Source organism: Cimex lectularius, unplaced genomic scaffold, assembly GCF_000648675.2.
Source record: "Cimex lectularius strain Harlan isolate CLEC.00 unplaced genomic scaffold, Clec_2.1 scaffold217, whole genome shotgun sequence".
Classification (NCBI taxonomy): domain Eukaryota; kingdom Metazoa; phylum Arthropoda; class Insecta; order Hemiptera; family Cimicidae; genus Cimex; species Cimex lectularius.
Window position 1 is genome coordinate 451402 of NW_019392871.1, and position 23440 is coordinate 474841.

Here is a 23440-nt window from a genome sequence, read left to right on the forward strand (position 1 = left end):
TTGTACTCTGCTACTGTTTGTTTATATATAAAAAGCAAAAAACCGAAGAGGAAATGGTGTAAGAAGTGGCTCCTGAACATACGCCGTAATACCCACATCAATTTGATGAAAGATCTTTCCTTTGAACCCGCTGATTGGAGGAACTATTTAAGGATGGATGAAACGTCTTTTTAGTGACTGGGAGTTTTGTGGCCCTGAAAAGGGCCGGTGTTGTGTAGAGTCGGCGTGCCGATGAATCGAGGCCGTGACCGTGTGCGTGGCGCCGTTGGTCGGTGGTCTGTGACCATGATGAGTCTACCGTTGGCTGAGGTCCAGGGGCCGTGAGTCGGCTGACTCCACAGAGGCCGAAGGTTTTGGGATGCTGCGATTAGCCGAGAGCAGCGTTTGGCGTTTATAGCCAAGCCAGCTGTTAGAAGGCGAGATCAGGCTGATGCAGCGAGTACTTGCTGTCGTCGACGGTGTTCCTTTGGTGAGATCTCATCAGGTTGACGAGTCTCTTGTCGTTGTTGCCGATGTTGGTTACATTAGTGATGTATTAGATCTCGTCGGGTTGACGAGTCTGGTCCAGAGAGGCAGAGCCCTTGCTTATATAGGAAAGAGCTCTACTATTGGCTGCAGAGTGAAGGGCGAGAACATTCCATAAGTCGTAGTGGCATCTAGCGGTAACTTGTGGTAGCTGCAAGTGGCCACTACATTCACGATCACTCCAAATGGAACTGTGCCGAGCTGGTAGTTTCATTTGGAGTGCCTGAAATTTGAGGGGGCACTGCCAGTCGCTACGATCGTCATTTAGGGCGCTGACACACGGAGCGGTTTTGCTAGGTTGTGACACACGCAGCGGTATGATGTGCGTTTTGGCCGAAGCGGTTTTGTTTTCTCTCAGTTATTAAATGTATCCTATAGCAGTGCATATAAGCATTGAACGTCGCAAGGTTTTGCAGTTTGTATAACAAGTCCTGTTTAATAAATATATTGTTCTGTAACTGTATGTAACTTCGTGTATTAGTTACAGCCTTACAGACTATTCCCCCATGTAGTACTTTTTTTTTTTCTTTGATGAACATTCCATGGAACTGGCTACAAAGTGAAATCTCACAGTTATCTACACACTACGTCTCGTTCGGTTTTCTTTTCTCTATGAAGTTTTGAAAAATAGTCTTTAAAAATAAATATTTAAGTTGATTTATATTTAGCTGGGATCTCGGGTAGCCGAATAGGCGTGTCAGACTCTCGGCTTAGATCCTGCAGTTGTAGGTTCGATTCCCGTTTCGCTCCCCCCAACAAAAAAAAATCAATCCTCTCTGATCAATAAAAGTAAAGTAATTCCTGTTCAGAGTCAAGCAAGGTTTAAACTACTTTTCATTTTCATACTATAATTTAAAAGGCACAGAGCTGGGATTTGAACGAGGTCCCCTTCCTCCTCCAGATAATATTCAAAACAAAATCTTTATTAAACTAGTTACTACCATGTATCACCGACAGTCATACGCATACTTTGTACCCGTAAAGCTATAGAAATCATTTAATTATAGGGTGATGTACTTTCAAGTAGTTGTAAAGTTAAAAGAGACCCTGGAGGAAGGTGAGTTCGTTTTAAAAACGGTTGTTACTGTACAGCACCGTACAATCTGTAAATACGTAGATTTTTCCCCCCATTTTTAGTGGTGGTTAAGTATCAATATGTAAAGCTCTAGGTGTCAGGAAGTTGAGAATTAGCTAAAATTCTATTATTTATTAATCTTATTGAACTGGCATTGGCCCATTCCCCATGGAGTTCCCATGGATGAAGAGATACTTCTGGTGTCTCTGTTGTACTATCGTTGGAAGAAGAGAAGGGAGAAAAAAACACAGGAGAATGTGGGTTCATCCAATTGTCGAGAAGAGAAGCGAAAGAGGGCATTTTAAGAATTTGTTTTCAGAGATGAGGAAACACCCTGAAGAATGTTTTAACTTTACCAGGATGTAAATGGGCAGTTTTGACGAGTTACATAGTAAAATAAAATGCCTCATTACAAATTTTTTTTCTCCACGTCTATTTTTTGCATCTTAAAAGTAAATTAGAAGACTGACAAACAAACAACCCTTCAAGAAAGTGGGGTACGAACAGCTCGAATAAACGCCACGTGTGTCAGGGCTGATGCAATACTTGGGTACCACTCACCGCCTGGCGTTTTCAAAACCGACGCGTTGGATCGTCTCCGCCACCGACCGACTCGGTTTGAAAACCGACAGGCGGTTACGACCGCTACGTCTGTCAGGTTAATGCAACAGCAATGAACGACTCACCGCCTCGATTTTTCTCGCGATAAACGCTTCGGTCAAAACCGCTCCGTGTGTCATCGCCCTTAGTGACTTACTTCCTCAAAACGGATGACGATCTCTTGTACTATGCTACTGTTTGTTTATATATAAAAAGCAAAAAACCGAAGGGGAAATGGTGTAAGAAGTGGCTCCTGAACAGAAGCCGTAATACCCACATCAATTTGATGAAAGATCTTTCCTTTGAACTTGCTGATTGGAGGAACTATTTAAGGATGGATGAAACGTCTTATTTATTCATTTTATTTAGTGTTCTTTTGAACAAATTACTTCCTTCAATTAATTAATCTTTTTTTGTAAGGTTTTGGTTGAAATGAAAAAATTAGTGTCATGAGCGGGATTCAATCCCACGACCTTCGGCTAAATACCCTGCTGCTCTACCATTTGAGCTATCCTGACTGCTCCTTTCGGACACCAAAAAATGGCAAAAAAAGGGAAAATTTGAAAGGTTGTTGGTTGAGATAGGGAGTTGGTGTCCAAGTGGATCGAACTATCGAAGTCACGATAGCTCAAGTGGTTAGAGCAGCAGCATATTGAGACAATGGTTGGAGGTTCGAATCCCCCTCGTGACACTAATTTTTTCATTTCAACCAAAGCCTTACCAAAAAAAGTTATATTTAATCCAGCTTGTTACCCCCTTGATTAGAAAACAAAAGACAATCATGAGAGAAATCATCACTCAACTTGAAAGGTTTGGCAGCCACATTACGATTTCTCGCTACAGGGATGAACTATGAAGAGCTTAAGTTCTCTACTATGATTTCTGCTCAGCGCTTAGGGGTTATCAATACCGCATCTCTTGTTGCATTTGTATCTTTGGTTTTGAAAATGTTGGCCAACTGGTCGAAGGCTGAATTTCTTTTATTACTATCATGGTAATCATTGTCCACCACTTTCCATAAACATGGTAAACTTTTATACAATTTAATCACCTCAACAATAAAATCTCGATTGGATATCATTGCCAATAAAGAATAAACGTTTTTGACTTTTTGAGAATGTACGACGGAGATGTTTACACAGTGACAGAAAGACAGAGACTGCACCAAAAAAATACGGGTTTTCCCATTCACGACCAAGCCAGCGTGCCAAAATTTCACCGTTCACACCAGGTTTTCCCATTCGTGAACGCATCATGCCATTGTCGCGCCGTAGATGTTTGGAGTGGCGGAGCACGGCATGCCAGTTCAGTTTTACCATTGACGAGGTTTTTGGAATGGCGTTGCTCCGTTTGGACTGCTGGGAGCGATCATGAATGGCCACCTTAACAAGCTTTGAAAGCGGGGTTTTTTCATGACGAGGTGCATCGTTCTGGAACAACGTTATAAGGGGAAGGGTTTACTGTGTCTTTCCAGATTGCCAGCTAAACATGTTCATAATTAAAGTTTTATGTTTTAAAATAGGAGATATTGAAAAAAAAAAATTATCTTCATAGTCACTTTTAGTGAATGAAAACAAAACTGAGTGTGTGTCAAATTTTATTTTATCATAAAAGAGTTACTAAATGGTACATGATATTTATTGGGTTTTCTGGAAAACAATACAGGTTTTCAGGGTTTTTTTTCAGTTACCTCTCTATATAATAAATGTTTGATGGATTATTCTTTTGTACGAATGTCAACACTTTTTAATCCTCCTCTAAACAAAAATACCATTTCGTTACTTGGGAATAATAATTCAGTCTGTACTAATATGTCAACACGTAATTTTTTTGCATAATTTCATTTTACTTGTTTAAACATGGTTGCAATGGTGCCTCAAAAAGCCAGAAACATTAATTATCTGGGACAAGGGTAGTGTGAGTGAGAGCACCGTTCAGAGATGGTTTAAACAATTTCGAAAGGGAGAGGCTTGAAAACGAAGGTCGTTGAAGGATTTCTTCCTTAGATGATGATGTTCTGTGAGCTTTGATTGAAGAAAATCCCTGACAACCCTTTGAGAACTTGTAGAGAATCATTCCGTTATCAAATCAACTGTCGCTGACCACCTTATGGCAATTAGTCTAAAGAATATAAAATAGTAAAAAATAAAGTAATCTGTCTTACAGGAGGGCTTAACTTCTAACTACATTTTGGGTATTGCGGACAAGGGTTCAAACTAATTTACAAAACCTTTTACCTATTATTACCAATTAAAATTGCTTGAGCTGTGCCACGATTCAAACCCTTAACTGCTAGACAAGCCAGACACCCTAACCACTCTGCCACGTGATACCTGACTAATAGAAAATAATGAAAATTTAAAAACCTATTTTCAAAAGTTTGTATCGGTTTCTTCATTCCTATTTGTCTTTTTTGTTTTTGATGTTTACATTTTATTCCATTCCTAATACAAAATGAAGTTAGCTATTTTAACTATTTTAATAGCCGCTTTAATTTAATTACATCTCGGCTGATGAATTTTCCAAACTGTGTATGCTTTTGTATTGCATTTTTTTAATAATACATAATTATACATTTATTATTAAATAAAGCATCTTATTAATGGTTTAAATAAATAATTTGATAAATATAATATTAAAAAAAACTGACAATTTTTCCATTTCTGTCCAAGTTTATATTCCTTTTTGTAGAACATGCCTATGAAGTTTGGTAAAGTTTACAATGAAATAAATTTAATTTTTAGGAACTAGTTGAAGACTTCATTTTCCCAGCTTCGAAGATGATGCTGCACTTGAAAAAGACAGGAGAACTGATACAAGATCAGGCCGTGCCAGTGTGCAACACGCCTATTACACTGAGCTCTGCCTTCGAGCTCCTTGTCGCCTTATGTGATAACTGTGTGCCGAACATGAAAGTCCTTGTAACAATGCTCACCGATATGTTTTACAGTGGTAAGCATAAGATATTTTTTTTTTTTTTTAACTTCTATTTAAAATGACTTAACTTTTAGATAGCGATGATGGACTTCAAGAATGGGACTACCTTCCTCCGATCGGACCAAGACCTATTTCTGGGTTTGTTGGCCTAAAGAACGCTGGTGCCACTTGTTATATGAATTCGGTCCTTCAACAGCTCTACATGGTCTCAAGCATTCGTCAGGGGCTTTTGGCCGCCGAAGGGGCAACATTTGACATAGAAGATTTTTATAATAACTACACTGAGGTGGGTATTATTTATTAATTTACAAAAAGATCCCTCTTTTTCCTAAATCCTCACTAAATGGGTTTTTCTCTGTATAGAGCATAATCAACATCAGCAGTGAACACGAAGAGAAAGCGTCATTGGAAGAGTCTCGAAAAGAGTACAATATTGGAATATTAAAACAGGTCCAGGCGATATTTGGTCACTTAGCATATAGCAAACTTCAATACTACATCCCCAAAGGCTTATGGAAACATTTTAAGTATGGCTTTCATAATGAAACAAACAAGAATTTTTTTTAAACGATTGTACGTTTTGTTTTTAAATTTAGATTACAAGGCGAACCGGTTAATCTAAGAGAACAGCAAGACGCTGTTGAATTTTTTATGAGTTTAGTAGAAAGCATAGATGATGCCCTTAAAGCTTTGGGACAGGAACAGATAATGAGTAAAATTTTAGGTGGATCATATTCAGACCAAAAAATTTGCAAAGGTTGTCCTCATAGGTAATTAAGTTTCATATTTTCAACCTTTATAGTTTTGAAGTAGCTTTAAAATACATTGCAACTGTGTTTGATTGAAGGTACTCAAAAGAAGAGCCCTTTAGTGTTATTAGTGTCGATATAAGGAATCAGTCTACTCTTCAAGATTCTTTAGAACAGTACGTCAAAGGAGAATTATTGGAAGGGGCGGATGCCTATCACTGTGATAAATGCAACAAAAAGGTAATCTTTGCCTTTTCCAAAATATAGGAAATTTTTTAAGAGAGTCGAATTTGCTTAAGAATGTTAAAAAATAAATTAAAAGATTTTTCAATTTTAATCTTTATTTTTTAATTGTCTAGGTTGTCACTGTCAAAAGGTTATGTGTTAAAAAACTTCCTCCCATTCTGACAATCCAGTTGAAAAGATTCGAATATGATTATGAACGTGTATGTGCCATAAAATTTAACGATTACTTTGAATTTCCGAGAGTATTGGATATGGAACCGTACACCGGTAGGTTTAAATTAAATCAAGTCAAATTTCAGGGTAGAGATTTAAAAAAAAAAATTTTTTTAATCCTTAGTTTCTGGACTTGCAAAAATCGAGGGTGAAGTCGACTGTGATTACAATGAATGCCCCAAAGATGTAAGTACAAAATACCACCTCAGCGGTATCGTGGTGCACAGCGGGCAAGCCAGTGGTGGCCACTACTATTCGTATATACTCCACAAGCTGAAGGACGGTACGTCCAAGTGGTACAAATTCGACGACGGTGAAGTGACAGAGTGCAAAATGGAGGACGACGAAGAGATGAAATCTCAGTGTTTTGGCGGTGAATACATGGGAGAAGTGAGTTTTGAAATAAATCGATGTACTTTTTCAAATTGATACGTTGCCGTTATGTCGTAGGTGTTTGATCACATGCTCAAGCGGATGACGTACAGGAGGCAAAAACGATGGTGGAACGCTTATATGTTGTATTATACTAGGCAGGATGGTGATGAGGAAACTCTAGTCAAATCTATTAATCAACTCTCTCTCTGTGCGTGTAATTTTATTTTTAATAAATAAATTATGAGATATTAAATTTTTTAAATATAAATTGTAATCTTTTCTCTTTAGGTGATAGTAAACATGGCTTAATGAAAATGCCTGTAGCAATAGAACGAAGTGTACGCCGCCAAAATATAAGTTTTATGCATACCCGAAATCAGTTTAGCGCTGAGTACTTTCAATTTATGAGAAGACTAGCAACTTGTACATTGCCTAATGCAGCTCGACAACACACAGTAGATAAACCAGTGAGTTGTCTTATTGATGATTTCTCACCCTTTCGCCGAAATATATTTTTAATTACTATTTTGAAGAATGAACTTCAGACGCCTGAAGCCGAGGAGCTGTCACTTCTTAGCATTCAGATTGTAAGCAGGTTCCTCTTCCACACCGGGTTTCACACGAAGAAGTGCCTGAGGGGCCAGGCCTCCGACTGGTACGACGCTCTCTACCACCATTTAAAATCTTACGCTTCCGTCAGGTCTTGGTTCACGCATAACATTCTGTTCAAACATCCTAACCGGTAAGGCTTCGTTTTTCTTTAAAATCTCATTCTCTCCAGCACAGCTAACGAATCTCGTGTTTTAGGTTTTGCGAATACCTATTGAGTTGCCCGAGCACAGAAGTCAGGACCGTTTTCATGAGAATAATTGTTTTTTTAGCCCATTTTTCGCTGCACGATGGGCCCTGTCTGCCGCCTATGGTCAACTCCCCAAGTAAGTTCTATTTCATTATCATTTTTATTTGTAATTTATCAGTTTCCTGTTCAGTTTTAGCAAAAGGAAAACAGTTTTCTTATAATTTACACTTATAGGCGAGCCTTGAACTAATAAACTAATATTTTATGTTCAAAACTTGAAGTTTTTACCTCTGTTTAACGCATTGATTACAGTCAGTACTCTTCGTTCCTCAAGTGAATGACGCCCCAAGTGGAGCAGTGTGCTATTTAAGTTATTTTTTGAGCTAGTGAGAGTGGGAAATTTAGAAAACAACACCATTTTTAACATTTTTAAAAAACACACTGCTTCTTTGAACGCCGGTCTAAAAGTGAATAGATATCACGCTCACGGTACTTGAGTAGAGGCAAACTCTCAATACTCACTGGACAAAGCAAGAGTATGATATCACGTTCACTGTCCTGAAAGAGTTAAGTTATTCAGTAGTGATTACAAAATTTTTGCTACAAATTAGTAATATTCCGAGGTCATAAGCAATAAACACCTATTTTACAGTGCCATTGTCATATCAATTTTACAGACCAACCAAAATTTATTAATGTAAAAAATTCAAGGATAATTAAGTAAACAAATAGGTTTTACTGAAAATTTGGATGAAGGTAAAGGCTGGTTTTATTACTTTTTAAATTAAGGGATTTAAATAAAGGAGGTGAAATGATCTATCATGCTTATGGAAATTGGACATTTTGCTTAAGAAGATAACTTTTTAATTATTGTAGGCAGGAACAAAGCAGGTCTGACAACTTTCCACATATATTATATTTTATTCATGCTAGTATCATTAAGTACAATTTTTTTATTTTTTAACCGAGTGATTTAGATATTAAAAAATATTTGATTTGGTACCTGTTGTATTTATAAATATCGACCAGTTTTACTTATGAATTGTTGAGCATTTTCTTCATTTATTAGTTCTATAAAATAATTTTTAGTTTCAGAGGTACCATACGATATTCATGTTTTTGAACTGGACTATTTACGGGATATCATCAAGGCTTTTTGTATAGATATGTCGTCTTGACCAAGAAGTATAGTAAGTTAATCAAGTTGAACGTTATAATTTACGAAAGCGAACTTTGGCAAAAGTAGTGAGAGACAATAGTCCAATTAGTGAACTGTTTAATTCCTGCTGAATTCCAATTAGGACAGTTGTAGTGTGCGAACAAAATCTGCTATTATACTTCTCAGAGAAATGACAAAAATGAAGAGGCCGTCTATATTTCCCAAGATCACTTGCCCCCTCGTGCTTTGGACTACCAAACGGCTTCTCTTTTCCAGTGATCCTGTACAACCAGAAAGCGACGATCAGTGACCACCTGTTAGCAGCGATTTTGTCCTTGCTACACAAAGAGGTTTCAGAACATGGCCGACACCTACTTCATTACTTCACACTTTTCCATATGTATGCGTCCTTGGGGATGCACGAGAAAAATCAGCTCCTTCAGGTTCGATCGAAATCATCAACAATTTTATTTCTATATTATATACCATATTTTGTTATTTTTTTCTTTCAATAGTTAAACGTACCTGCAACATTTATGCTGGTGGCCTTGGACGAAGGGCCAGGACCAGCAATTAGATACCAATATCCTGAATTGACTAAATTACATTGTGTCGTCTCACAGCTTATCAGATGCTGTGATGTAACTTCTAAACAAAAATCATGCGTACAGGTATTTTTTTTTTTTTTTTTTTTAAATAAGACATCTTCATTTTTTTATTCATTGATTTTTATATTTTGTGTAATTTAAGGGAGAGCCACCGCTTCCTAATCCCTACGGCGAAGAGGAGTGTCTTAGAGATATTCAGCCTCAAGTTGAAGAAATTCTGTACGGTAGGACAAGGTATGTCAACCAGAACTCTTTCAAATCATACACTGTGAAACTTCCCTTAATGGACAACTCCCTAACAGATGCATGCTGATTCTCCGATGTCTTTCTTTAGTTTCTACACATTAAAATCTTGTATAAATTGGACACTATAATGAATTCGTACAGCTTTTTCAACTATAAGCCACTCAAAAACTACCAAAAGCGAACGGCTCCCTCCAGTTCTGAGAATTATCCAAAGTCTTCTAATATTTTCCAATATTCCTAGATTTTGATTATGCCACTTTGCAAACATATTTTAAGTATTTCTTGTGCATTTGACACCTAAAGAAAAAAGTAATATAATTAAAATGAGTGAAAGTGAAAAACTAAGATTGCTACACTTAAAGATACTGCTGCATAGTTTTCCATCCAAAAGGGCCTGGCAAATGAAATTCTAAAGAATAAAAAGGAACTTCCAGATATATTTTAGCTCCCAATAATGGACACAGGCAGCTTTTTCTTTGACTATGCTCTGAATAAAACTCTCCAAAATTGGTCTGCAACTTCTTGTCATGGTTAGGAAATGAATATTGAGAAATGCCTTTGGTGATCTGATCAGCCTTCTCAGTTTAAATATATTTTTCTTTCCAAAAGGTAGATTGGGGAAGATTGGCCTCATCCCCAATCTACCTTTTGGAAAGAAAAATATATTGAGAAATGCCATTTTCCTTGTGTGTTTTGTTCTTCCGATATTCCTACATTTTGATTATACACTTTGCAAACATAAGGCTAGTAACAGTGGATTTGAGTTCAGATGGATAGACTTTGTCAGAACTGTTACAATCGAAATTGTCAGAATGAAGTGGTGTAAAAAAAAAAAAAAAAATTAATCAGTCGGAATACTAATGCCCCAATTCTACTTTTTATGCAGTTCCATGCATTGAAATCCTCGTTCCGATTTTTATGATTCATAACACAAGTTTCCCAAATTGTTCTGTTTCGAAAACATCGAGGAACTGCAAAACTGTTGCGTTGGGCCAATCCAGTTCTAATTTAGAAAAAAAAAAAAAAACCAGACTGTAAATTAATACATCTATACTAGTTAGGAATCGTTTAATGAAAAATAAATGGTATTAAATAGAAGTATACACTTACTGTTGATTTTGATAACAGTTGACAGTTGGTTAAAGGTATATACAGTTACAGTTGATTCCCGAATGTGTGGATGGTTTGAGTGTGATTACTACATTTTAAGCGACAATAATTTGAAGTGGACAAGAAAACCGACAATAAGCCAAGCAAGGTGAGCACCGAATATTGTTGCTCGGCGAATAACCAACCATCCATCCCTATCAGTCGGGATTCGGCGAAACTACTTGGCATTTGGCGAATCCTGCATATCTGGAGCCACCTAGAGAAAGGGCTTTAGAAGTTGCAAAACATTTAGGGCCGATGTATTTTAAAGCATGTTCAGGTGAAAAATTTAGAACACATCGTACGATTTCTCTTCTTCTTTAAGTCCATTAGTGTAATGAAGTTGTACAAAATTAGATGGAAAAACTTAAACAATATTGGCAGATTTTGAACCCAAAGGCCCTGTTCCCACTATGCCGGACTGGTGGTTTTGCTGGAAACCAGCACCCGGACATAGGTGTTCACATTAGACCGGATTTGGCAAGAAAACCGGAAACTCAATCCTCAGTTGAGGTCAGACCTCAGTGCACTATGGACGATGAAATTGCTGTGTTTTGGTGGTATTTTAGATGACATAGAGTAAAAAGAAAATATTGGACACATCCTATTTTACAGGAAAGATTTTTACTAGGAGCATTTGAAACAATGAGCAAACTGAGAAACGACGAGACAAAGTTCTTCAGTTATTTTTGAATGACAGCATCCTCTTTTGATTATTGTTTCTATTTGTCTAGGGTTTTATCCCACAGTACAGGTCTCTCTTATACAAGCGAAATTAAAGTTTCTGCTTTTGATTCCATAATATGTGCGTGCATGTGTCTGACCTACAGAATGCGAACGCCGAAATGACCCTACGTGTTTGGGTTTCTATACCCCTTCCAAACATGCTGGGGCTACCTTTTGAATAGGCTACAAGCAGGGCAGAGTTACGCCAGTCCGGGCATTTTTCCGGCGCTCCACAGTGACAAAACGCCCGACGAAAATGCCAGGTTCGGTATTTTTGCTGGATCTGGGTATAACTTGTGAAGGAACTTCATATAAAATGTACAGCCACTGGCCCTTCCAGCAGTTTTACAGGCCCGACAAAACCACCAGTGGGACCAAAAACATTTTTAATTGCGAAGAGATGGTCTTATTTTAGAATCTGGCTAAACTATGCAATTAAAAAATGAGCTTTGTCAGAGTGGAAAGGTTTCAAACGAGCGTTCAACTTAGCATTTATGCAAAAGTGTGCTCGGTGAATTTGAAAAACCCTCTGATCATAGGAGAGGCTAAAAATCCCTATTGTTTCAAGGATTTTGATATTTTCTAATAGTGTCCATTCCATAGTGGCCCATTTTGTAATACTAAAACATTTTATTCACCATTATTCCAAAAGCGGACACCTCTGTATGTGAAATTCCAATCATTCCCCAAGAGTGTCTGTTATACGGAAGTTTCACTGTATTAATTCTGTTCGATCAATTTAATTGATATGCATTATAAAAAGTTATTAAATTAATGTTAGATACCTCATACTTACCTTCGTTAATCTTGGTTTATCTGTTATCTAGAAATTTCTGCAAATATAAAAGTTATGAGATTACTGTTAAAATGGTGTAAAACAAAATAGTTCAAATATTTCTATTTGCTTTTTTTTCTAGCTATGTTAAAAAAATTATCGAGGATTGCCAGGCCACAGAAGAGGGGGCGAAGATGCTTCAATACTGTTGCTGGGAGAATGCTCACTTTTCACGGGTCGTACTGAGTGAGTTGCTGTGGCAGATAGCGTTTGCGTATTGCCACGAGTTAAGACATCACATCGATTTGCTTCTGGCCGTCGTCAAAATGGAAGACTCGTGGCAGATGCACAGGCTCCATAATGCGCTCAACGGGATCCCTGACGAGCGCGAGGGGCTTTTTGACACAATCCAAAGATCAAAGAACCATTATCAAAAAAGAGCATATCAATGTATAAAATGTTTAGTTACGTTGTTCTCCGAATGTCGGCCAGCATTGAACCTCCTTCACTCAAACTCAGAAATGAAACAAAAATGGGCACTTGCGATTGAGTGGCTTCAGGATGAACTTGAAAGGGTAAAGCAAATGTTAAATTATTATTTATTAAAAAAAAAAAAACTTTTTGAAATTTTTTTTTTTTTTTTTCAATTTCAACAGAGGCCCTATGGGACAAACAATCCATACAGTTTTAATAGTTGGTCACCTCCTGCCCAATCAAATGAATCAGCAAACGGTTTCTATTTAGAAAGATCGAACAGTGCTCGAAAAACTCTATCAAGGGCTTGTGAACTATGCCCTGATGATGTAAGTTAAATAATCGACTTAATGAGAAACATTCGCTTAAATTTGAATTTCCCATTAGGATCCTGAATTAGATGAACCTTGTGATGATAATGAACCATGTCAGTCTGAAGAACCGATGGTGGTCGAATCCCTTGAATTCAATCAGGCAAGAAGGTAATTGCTAAATTCTTATTTAAAAAAGAAAAAAGTTACAAAAATGAAATCACTGTTATTTCAGCATTCATTCAATTATGCCGCAACAAAGGTCTTTTGCTGAGTGTTTGCCATCTACGACAGTAGCCACAACTACAACAGCATCAACAACAGTTGTAGTCAGTACGATCAACACCACAACGACTTCTTGGATTAAACTAATTGAAGACCCTTTCCAATCATAAATCAACAAATAAGGTAAAATTTAGTGTCTTATTTAATAAGACTGTACAGATAGACGGTGAAGGGGAGGTCAACCAATTCTTCGATTCTTTTTCCTAATCCATATTCCATATTTCCTTTACATCTTGCGAAATAATGGATCTTAACGTGATTGGTCACATTTTATTCACGACTTTCTTGTAGATAATTTGATATAAGTTATAATGCATATAGTTATTTTAAAAGATGTTCAGTGTTAATAAACTGTCTGAAAATATATTTAAAAAATTGCCTGAATTGATATACCTTTTTCTCTAGAATGGTTTTTTCTCAGATTCTGTTCAACATTATTATTTTTTACTGATTTATTTATTTTTATTAACAGTTCTTCAATACAAAGAATGTGTTAAGGCATTTTTTAAAATTTTGTCTTCCTAATTTTTCTACATGACATTGACCATATTGTAAAAATCTGCCTCTAATTATCGTGATTTAAGAATTTTTTATGAGTGAGCCTGAATTTTATTTTTACAAAAGTGTTCAGCAAAAGCTTTAGTTAAAAAATCAAAATATTGAACAGAAACCGAGTAAAAGGACCACGAAGATCAACAATCATGATTTATCAAGAGGTTCTTTTTTAGTGTACATTCGATTTTCACCTTTTTGAGCGCTATTCTGATCTGAGTAGACCTTTTAATTTTTAAATTGAGCACTTCTAATACTTAGGTAACAAATCTTTTCCACCAAATGGTACAGGAAAAGTCAAAAGTTTTTGTCCACATTGTTTTTTTAGCATTTGGTGCTCAAACTTGCAAATATTTTACACAAAACGATACACAAAAAAACTATTATTTAAAAAAGGTAAAAACAATCAAAAATCCCAAAAATTCATTTTGAGCACTTCTGACACTCAAATAGTAAATCTTTTACACCAAATGATACAGGAAAAATCTAGTTTAATAAAAGTGTGTGGTGTTTAGTCACCGTTAGTTAATGATTGGAGATGGTGAGTTGCGGTCTGGTGGGACATAGGTTTAGAAAAACAGAGATCATCTTCAGGGCCTGGGATTTATGAACATTGTTGTTTGAAGATGATCTCAATAAATAGATCGAAGTGTTGGCACGATAAAGAAAAGTTTTTCTAAACTTACATCACACAAGATCTCGTCTCACAATCTCCAAATAATGGGTACAAAACAATGACACATCTGCATCGAAAACAGACTTAAAGTGAGTACAAATACTTTGATTGAACCTAAAATTTCTATATTGTGCATATTGTATAAATTCATATTCATAATTTATAAATATTTATATAATTTAAGCAATGTTTATAAATCCCAGGCCCTGAAGATTTTTCTAAAACCTACGTCACACCAGACCTCATATCACGATCTCCAAATAATCTTTAATAAAAATGTTGTTTATTTTTAATAAAAAACAATTTTGGTCTACATTGCTTTTTAGCACTTCTGGTGCTCTAATTTTCAAATACTTTACACAAACCAATGCACAAAAACTAGTTTTTTTAATTTTTATTTTAAGTAGAAAAACAATCAAAATTTTCAAAAATTTATTTTGAACACTTTTGATACTCAAATAGCAAATCTTTTACACCAAATGGAATGGGAAACGCCTAGGTTAATAATTTTTTTTATCTTTTACACCAAATGGAATGGGAAAAGTCTAGGTAATTTTTGTTTTTAATTATTATTAGGTTTTTTTTTTTATAATAAAAAAACAATTTTGGTGGTCTACATTGTTTTTTTAGCACTTCTGGTGCTGAAAATTGCAAATTCTTTACACCAGAGTTTCCCAAACTTTTTAGCTAGCCTCTTTCACAGACCCTTTCATTCAATTATTTAAATTAGATACTTACAGTATGTAGTAAAGTTTTTAAATTAGCCAATCCTAATTAGGTGATCGAGGGGATATCACAATAAAAGTAAACAGATTGACATATTTAAATTGATTTACAAAATCCAGAACACAAAAATCAAATTGGACAGAACGGAATCAATAGGTAATGAATTAATGGGAAGAGTGAGGTTGTTTTGCATGCACAATTTGGATGGATATGTTGGGGTTTAATTTTTTATAGCTGGAGATGAATGTCGGGTTCAGCATCTAGACAACTTCGGTATTTAGTTTTGTGGCTGTATACACAGAAGATCCGGATTAGCTATGTGTGTTGTGGCAAATGGAAGAACACGTTTCGCTTTTTCAACGAACAGTTGAAATTTTTGGTATTCCTGACAGAGGCACAAATGGGTGAGGTTAAGTTAGCTGACTCGAAAGTAGATTTTAAGGTGGAGTCTGAAGTAACATCTATCAAACATTCGTATTCACTCGAAGATACTTGTTAGCTTTGTCGAAACGGAAAATGGTTTGACTAACCATTTATGGTGTTACAGCATTGTAATTCGAGCTGTTGGGAAGTAGTGCAAAAAGGACATCTCCAAACTTCGAAGGTGTTCACATATTTCATTAATGCACGTGCCGTTCACAATCTCCATTTCTTTAAAAAAAAATATTTAAAAACGGGAAAACACTCCACCTCTTCCTTCTCTACAGATTCAACCCAGAGCCGGATTTTTCTTTTAAAGGTGCGAACTTTTTCATTAGCATCGAAATTTGTGATACTCTTCCCTTGCAAAGAAAGACTCATATCATTTTCATGATATATATGATATATAATTAATAATTGGGGGCAGTGGTGGCTTCAACGGTTTAGGCATTGACACAGTGCTCATCACTGCAGTGCCGCAATTCGAACCCAACATACTTACAAATGGGTTTTTTTCAGTATCAACCCTGAGAGGTATGCCTCTGCTGTTGGGAACCCTGAAAAAAAGAAAAAAATTGTTGTTTCATAACTAAAGCATGTATGTGGCAATGTTCTGGCCAGTCATTACTTTTGGACATATTAATGCATTTATGCCATGGAATTTCGTTAGTTGTAAAAAGATTGTCCGACAAATAGAATATTTCAGCACTTGTTATATTGGCAGGAAGGGGTTTGCACAGAAGATCCTCCTCGAAACATCCCGGGTATTCATAAAGGACAAAAGCCAATAAAAAAATCAACCCCACGACAGTATCGTTTGATAATGGCGTGGAACCTATAAGTTTTACTGCTTTTTCATCAAGCATGCAAAATACAAAATCATTAACAAATGGTTTTATGAGGGTTTCAGCAATGGTATGAGCTTTATCTGCCTGTGCGACTCAATAACTTATCAAGTAAAGACGGTTTTAGTGAGTTTTCATTAACAGTTTTTGCATGGTTTTAATAAAGGTTTGTGAAGCAGCCAGTTCAGTGTCTTCAAGAAAAATCCCCAAAAAAATTTCTGGGGTGTTTACCCTCTTAATGACAATGCAATTTAACTGGAACTATTGAACTGCTTGTAAGGACTTTCACACTAATCACACCCCAAGGGGTCCATGGATCACAGTTTGGGAAGTCCCACTTTACACAAAACGATGCACAAAAAATATAGTTGATTAAAAAAGTAAAAAAAAATCAAAATTTTCAAAAATTCATTTTGAGCACTTCTGGTGTTCCAAATTGCAAATCTTTTAAACCAGATAGTGCAGTAAAAAATCTAGTTTAATAGAAATTTGAAAAAATATATATATGTCTCGATTCAACAAGATGGGCCCAACTCTGAATCCTTTTTATGAAAAACAGAGCCCCAGAGGTCTTGATCGAACCTGAATACAGCCGATCAGGTCCCTTTTTATAATAAAATTTAATTAAAGTTTGAAAACAATTTATTAATCACACAAGAAAATAACAATTAAAATCAATAAATTTCCTTTTTAAATTTTAAACAAACAATTAAAACGTTTTAAATTTAAATAAACAGTAATTTCCCGCAAACCACTTGCCAGGCCATTTAGAACAAGGGTGGATAAGAACTCACTATTTACAGTCAATCCGCAGTGGACCGAAGCACTATTTCAGGGAATACAACACTTTTGAGGATTTGTTGTGGCGATACGTGAAACTTAAATAACGACTTACACAAAGATCTAAAGTTTATCTTTTCTTTGTGCGGCATTATATAGTAAGGAGCTTACAGATCTGTGGCTATTTTCAGCTAAAACAAAGAGAATCTCCGAAGTTAACGATTTATAATGAGTCAAAAGAGGATACAATGCACACAAGAAATTAAAAATAGATTCAGGATCATTTAATATTAATGGCAGTAATTTATTTATCCTGTTTAAGAGGGAATGATGTAGCTTGGATGCCCTGATAAATTTTTCCTCCAATTTTCTAACTTGTCGCGGGTTTTCTTCCTCGGATTCCGAACTTACAAATTTAGGAATGAATTGGTCATCGGGATTAGAATTTGAGTCGGTTGGCTTAGCGCAGGCTTCGACACCATTGGTGGAGGGAAAGGTATATTGTTGAATTTATCAGTGATTGGCGCGACAGTCTTTTTGCATTCTAAGCCTTTTAGAGTTTTAAATTCTACGGTTTGCGGCGGCGAGGCTTCGCAAAAAATTTCTCGATTTGTAATAAATTTCTTTTTTTATTCTAAAGCTTTTAAAATTCGGGATGATATTGATGTGACAAAGGTTTGCTTCTGTTTTTTTAGGAATTCTTTGCTGGATTTGCAGGCTATCATTTAAGAATTCTGAAATTTCCTTTTCTATTATTTCAATGTATTCATTCGAATGGAAAGTTAAATTCCCTATTTTATCCAAAACATCAGGTTCTTCCCTAACTTCATTTCGATTACTTTCTTCTGAGACACACATTTTAACTAGTTAAAAGTTAGTTTAATTAATTTAATCAATCATGCTCTGCTACCAATTTTGTCTCGATCTGTTCTATATATACATAAAATAAACCATACTATGTTTTAGTGGGTCCTAGTTGGTCATATTTAAATTGATTTATAATTTTTATGTAAAGTTGGTCGAGATGAAAAAATAATAAAATAAAATGTTGGCCAAAAAGTTGTTTCAAACACTTCCAGAGCTGAAAATTGCCAATTCTTTAAGCCATTAATTTAAAAAAATTAATACCTAACAATTAATTAAGGTTTTTAGTTGAGATGAAAAAAAGTTAATGGCACGAGCGGGATTCCAACCCATGATCTTCGGCTAGATACGCTGCTGCTTTACCACTAGAGCTATCGTGACCTCGATCCACTCGGACATTAACTTCCTATCTCAACCCCACCCCCACCTCGAAGTTGATGTCCGAGTGGATCGAGGTTACGATAGCTCTAGTGGTAGAGCAGCGGCGTATCTAGCCGAAGATCGTGGGTTCGAATCTCGCTCGTGCCATTAACTTTTTTTCATCTCAACTAAAAACCTTAATTAATTGTAATGATTTAATTGGTCAAGCGGACCACAAAATTAGTGAATTTAATTAATACCTAAAATAATCGGTTGACCCCACCCCACCCCCTTAAGTTGTAATAAATCTGTCGTATTATTTCTTTTATGGAAAGTTGATTATTCAATTTGGTCTGTGCAGGTTAACTTATGCTTCAGAATATTGACTGGGGAGATATCGACTGTTAGATTGAGCATGACACGACGTCGATTCCAGTGCGATAACCGGACCACCAACCACCACCACCAGTCTCTCAGGACCTGTGACGTTTTCGGTGCTTGTATAAAATTTGTATCACAGGTTGTCTTTATTAGACACTAAAATGCCACATATTTGTGTATATTGAATGTTGTTTTCCTAACATTAGTTAATAAGGGTGCATTTTTAAAAAGGCTACTGAATTGTAATGTATATATATATAAACAAACATCAGAAAAAAAGAAGAAAAAAAAAGAAAGAAAAAAATTATTGTCGCCTGTGTTTATACCTAATTGACTTTTAGTTTTATTTATTGTATTTCCTTATACCAAAATGGTATATTTTGTATACTTATGTGAAGTATGAAAAGTTATAGGACCTGTGATATATATAAATATATATAAAACTCAGCTGAGCTTTGGACTAAATAAATATTAAGCTTCATCTTGTCACTCGTGACAGCAGTTCGTGGAACTGGGAAATCTATAAAGAAATCTCTTGCAAATTAAATGATAAAGTTATGTATTTCTGCACTGTTGAAATTGTTAATATGTATTATGTTTGCAAATGTTACTATTTATTGCAATTTGCTTACTATAAGTCAATTTGTATTTTATTTGCAAATGTGACTGATATCGCCACTAAATTTCAAATTAGTTTTTTAATTGATAAATAAAATAAACCATAAAAAAATGAAATTTTAAAAGAAATTGTAAAGTTGTTTGCCTACCATGTGAATGAATATAAATACAAGAAATATATATACATAAATATATATTTGGGATTATAACAGTTTTGGTTTTTAATTTTTTAGTACCTCAACAATTGTTGATAATTACCATCAGTTCAATGTGTCCAGACTACAATCGAATAAATTATAATAAAGAAGGCCTTATTGTCCTTTTTATTTATTTTTAATTAATAAAGGACAGCTACCTGCATAAGATTTCCAGTCCCTTTTTCCTCTCACACGGTGAAAAAAAGTAGGGATCTATTATTAACATGTTAACTGTGCAATGGTACTCTCTCAGATCACACCACACAGTGAAATTTTCATGTATAGTTGGCCTCCCAATTTCAAAAGTTTTTACTAAACTATTCAAGCAATTTAGCATGTAGCACTCCCAAATGAATCTTTGCCTATATTCCAGTGATACCTGGTATCACTTGAACGAGTTTTGGTTGGAATCATGTTAGTCTCAGAACCACTTTTTCAACTCTTGTTTCAGACACTCGTCCAGAACAACCCTGTACATGTCTGCTTATGAGATTTCCTTGAGGGCGTATTTTTTTGTTATTTTAAGCTAATTTTTCTCAGTTCAGGTCTTTTTTTAAGTTTGTATAGCTGGGTTTCCATTTTGCAAAAAAATTACTCGTGCAACTAAACGTGAGAATCATTTGTGAAATCGCGGTTTAACCATTTTTATGAGGTAAGCCATCAGTTTGCAAGAGACAAGCATGCTGTTTATAATTACACCGACTGCTGCAACAGTGCTTTCATGGCGATAGTTTTTGTCCGTGTCCCATTTTGATGCTCATTTTCTTCCGTGCATCCTCTATCTTGTTCTTTTAATGAGTTTTATATTTAGCATCCCACAAAAATCAGTATCTGTGATGTATTCGGATAAATCTAATGCAGTCCTTCGGTTCATTCTCAAACTTGAGACAAGTGTATTTACACAGAGAGAAACAAACAACTTGAAACACTTAGTTGCTTACTATAAAACTGATAGCTAGTCAGCTCACCCCAAAACATCCTCGCACCAAAAGTTTTGCAGTCCTGGCTAGGTTAAATAAAATTTTTCCTTAATATCAACTAGTAATATGCATTTAACAACTGTATAAGGTTTTCTATAAGATTTATATATTCTATTCCTAATTATTAAATATACTATTGGGTAAATAATGCTCATTTTCATGTTTTCTTTCAATTATCCCTCTTTACAATAAAATGTTTATGTTTGATGGATTATTCTTTTGCACGAATGTCAACACTTTAATGTACTTATTACGTGTTTGAATACAGATTTGTATATTGTAAAAATAATTATTCCGAAATCGTGAGGTGCAGTCTGGTGTGATGTAGGTATCAGAAAAACATTTTCTTTATCGTGCCAACGTTTCGATCTTTATTGAGATCATCTTCGGGGCCAGAGATTTACAAACATTGTTTACATTTAACAAGTACATGTATATGTTAAATTTAAACAATGTTTGTAAATCCCAGGTCCTGAAGATGATCTAGATAAAGATCAAAACGTTGGCACGACAAAGAAAATGTTTTTCTGAAACCTACATCACACCAGACCGCATCTCACGATTTCTGAATAATTATCGATTAATGGTCACTAATCACCATACATTGTAAAAATAGTTTTCCAGATTTTCATTGATTGGAAATTACCGATTACTGATTGATATAAGCTCAAACGTACACGCATGCACTTAATTATACACATGTGTACAGAATTGAGCCTATCACTTCTCGTAGTCCATCAGCAATTCTGTCTTTTGTAATTTACAATAAATTATCGTCAGGCATCGAGAATCATGCACCTCAAGTGTTGGCGATCCGAGGTCAGACCTCTATCTTATTCGACCAGCTGCTGAGGTTGGGCTCCACAGGCTAATCATTAGCTAGATCATTTCAGTACCCAACCCAATGTGTCTACAAATCCAGACCCATTCACAATTTCACTCATAATTAAATACATTCTTTCTTATTTATTATTCAATCAGTTAAGGTAGTGGAGTACTCAATATTCCTCCATCGCCCTTCACATCTATTTTATAATTAACCTGATTACCATGGAACTCCATATTACATCGCACTGCACATTCATGCTAATAAATACATTTACTAACAACACACTATGTACACAAAACTATCTATCAGTGCTATACATAAAACAACCCTGCTTTCTTTAAAAATTGAAGGGGAGCCAGATACTAGCTGCCTTGCTCAAGCATGATTCTTACATCGGGTGGCAATCCTACACGCTTTCTATATAGAACCCAAAATTGCACCCTTAGATTAGGTGGGACACATCGAGCAACCTTTGTCTGCATGCCCAAAAGTGGCTATGTGTCAACATTCTCAATCAGGTGAGGATGACCCTTCTTTGTCAGGCCACTTAACAACAATGATCTTGAGATGGATGAGTTTCTCTGCCGATCCAGCCACTTTCTTTAATCATGTTTTTATTTGAATTTTTAGCATCAGGAGGGGGATTCCAGTAGTTAAGTACAGAGGTTGGAACATCCGGCTTCTTTTTTGTAACCCTCCACACTTTGGTCCAGGTACTCAGAACAAGGTTTGTCTTAGACACTACGAGTATTTCTCCAAAAGAACACAATTAGATGGTCGGCAGAGAATCTGTCAAGGACAGCAGTGACCATGCTGAGAATTGGTGCAGACTAGGCAGAGCCATTGTCCCCAATCACTTCAATCGCGTGTCAAATTGCATATAATTCTGCCTTGTAAACTTCTACAATGCTATAGTGCAGAGGCGACCATAAAGTGATGCACCCTCACAATATTCGGTGTGTGCCATACCTATGCCGGTGAAAGGATGAGTGAAAACCGGTGTACTTTGATCTGTTCCAGAACTTAACTCGGGAAAGGTACAGCAGAGTAGACGACAGTAAGATCATGCTGGACGAATATACACAATTCATTTTGATTTTGTGGCAACAATTGGTCAATAGGAAATAGGAATACGAAGAATTCGTAAACTGCTGATAAATCACTTTATTCGTAAATTCAATAAAAAAAAGTTTGTTTTTAAACATGTTTGGCTTATCTGATAAGCCAAAATTCAGTTCGAATTACATATGTACAAATCATTGTTGTTTCACAAAATGAATGGAAATTCTATTGTTTATGAGTGTAAAGAAATGTTAGCGATAGCCTTTGAAGCCTGCTTGTATTATTCTTAGGTCAACACAACTTTTTCGTTTTAAAATTTTATTTAATTATAAACAGACATAACATGTTACAAAACAAAGAAAAGATTTATCGATTTTAAGCTTTATTTGTCTTACAATTTACAACTATGTACTAAATGGTCTCTGTGCATCTAATTGTATGGTTTATCGAGTTAAAATATGAATATTAATTAATTTCCATTTTTTGTTGTATTACAAATCAATTTAAAAAAATAATATTTCAAACCTATAAAGGTGCAGGGAAAAAATACATTTTTGTTTGCTATTTAACCTTTTTTACACATATTTTGAGGCACATTTTTGAATAATATGGACTCAAAAAATTAACTGTTTTAAACTATCAATTTTGTAAACATTTTTAAAGGTAACATTGAATAAAATCTCAATTTTTTATTTTACCCCACATGTCTCAAAAGCTTACCTAGTACAATCGAAAATGGTAACTAAACCTACACCTTTAAGGCTGTAATTCAGTTTTAAACAATTTCAATTCTCTCCCTAATCTCAGGGAAAGTGTGCAAATTTTAAAATAATGTCATTTAATTATACACAATAAGTAAAAAAAAGAAGAGATGGAAAAGGAAAAAAAAACAATAAAA

The 23440-nt window shown here is 35.5% G+C and overlaps 1 protein-coding gene across 1 annotated transcript in view; it reads left to right on the forward strand.

The window, feature by feature from the left end:
* LOC106661382 (probable ubiquitin carboxyl-terminal hydrolase FAF-X) overlaps positions 1-19023 on the forward strand; it is a 41590-nt gene extending 22567 nt beyond the window's left edge. Inside the window, exons 23-41 of the mRNA XM_014384714.2 lie at positions 4945-5152; positions 5212-5423; positions 5501-5664; positions 5734-5907; positions 5985-6126; positions 6246-6399; positions 6470-6735; positions 6796-6928; positions 7009-7187; positions 7254-7462; positions 7528-7655; positions 8955-9121; positions 9194-9349; positions 9429-9520; positions 12325-12757; positions 12839-12985; positions 13044-13138; positions 13203-13375; positions 18837-19023. Coding sequence (XP_014240200.1) covers positions 4945-5152; positions 5212-5423; positions 5501-5664; positions 5734-5907; positions 5985-6126; positions 6246-6399; positions 6470-6735; positions 6796-6928; positions 7009-7187; positions 7254-7462; positions 7528-7655; positions 8955-9121; positions 9194-9349; positions 9429-9520; positions 12325-12757; positions 12839-12985; positions 13044-13138; positions 13203-13362 — 3219 coding nt within the window. The 3' untranslated portion in view covers positions 13363-13375; positions 18837-19023. The remainder of the gene's footprint in view (positions 1-4944; positions 5153-5211; positions 5424-5500; positions 5665-5733; positions 5908-5984; positions 6127-6245; positions 6400-6469; positions 6736-6795; positions 6929-7008; positions 7188-7253; positions 7463-7527; positions 7656-8954; positions 9122-9193; positions 9350-9428; positions 9521-12324; positions 12758-12838; positions 12986-13043; positions 13139-13202; positions 13376-18836) is intronic.
* Positions 19024-23440: the final 4417 nt, after the last annotated feature.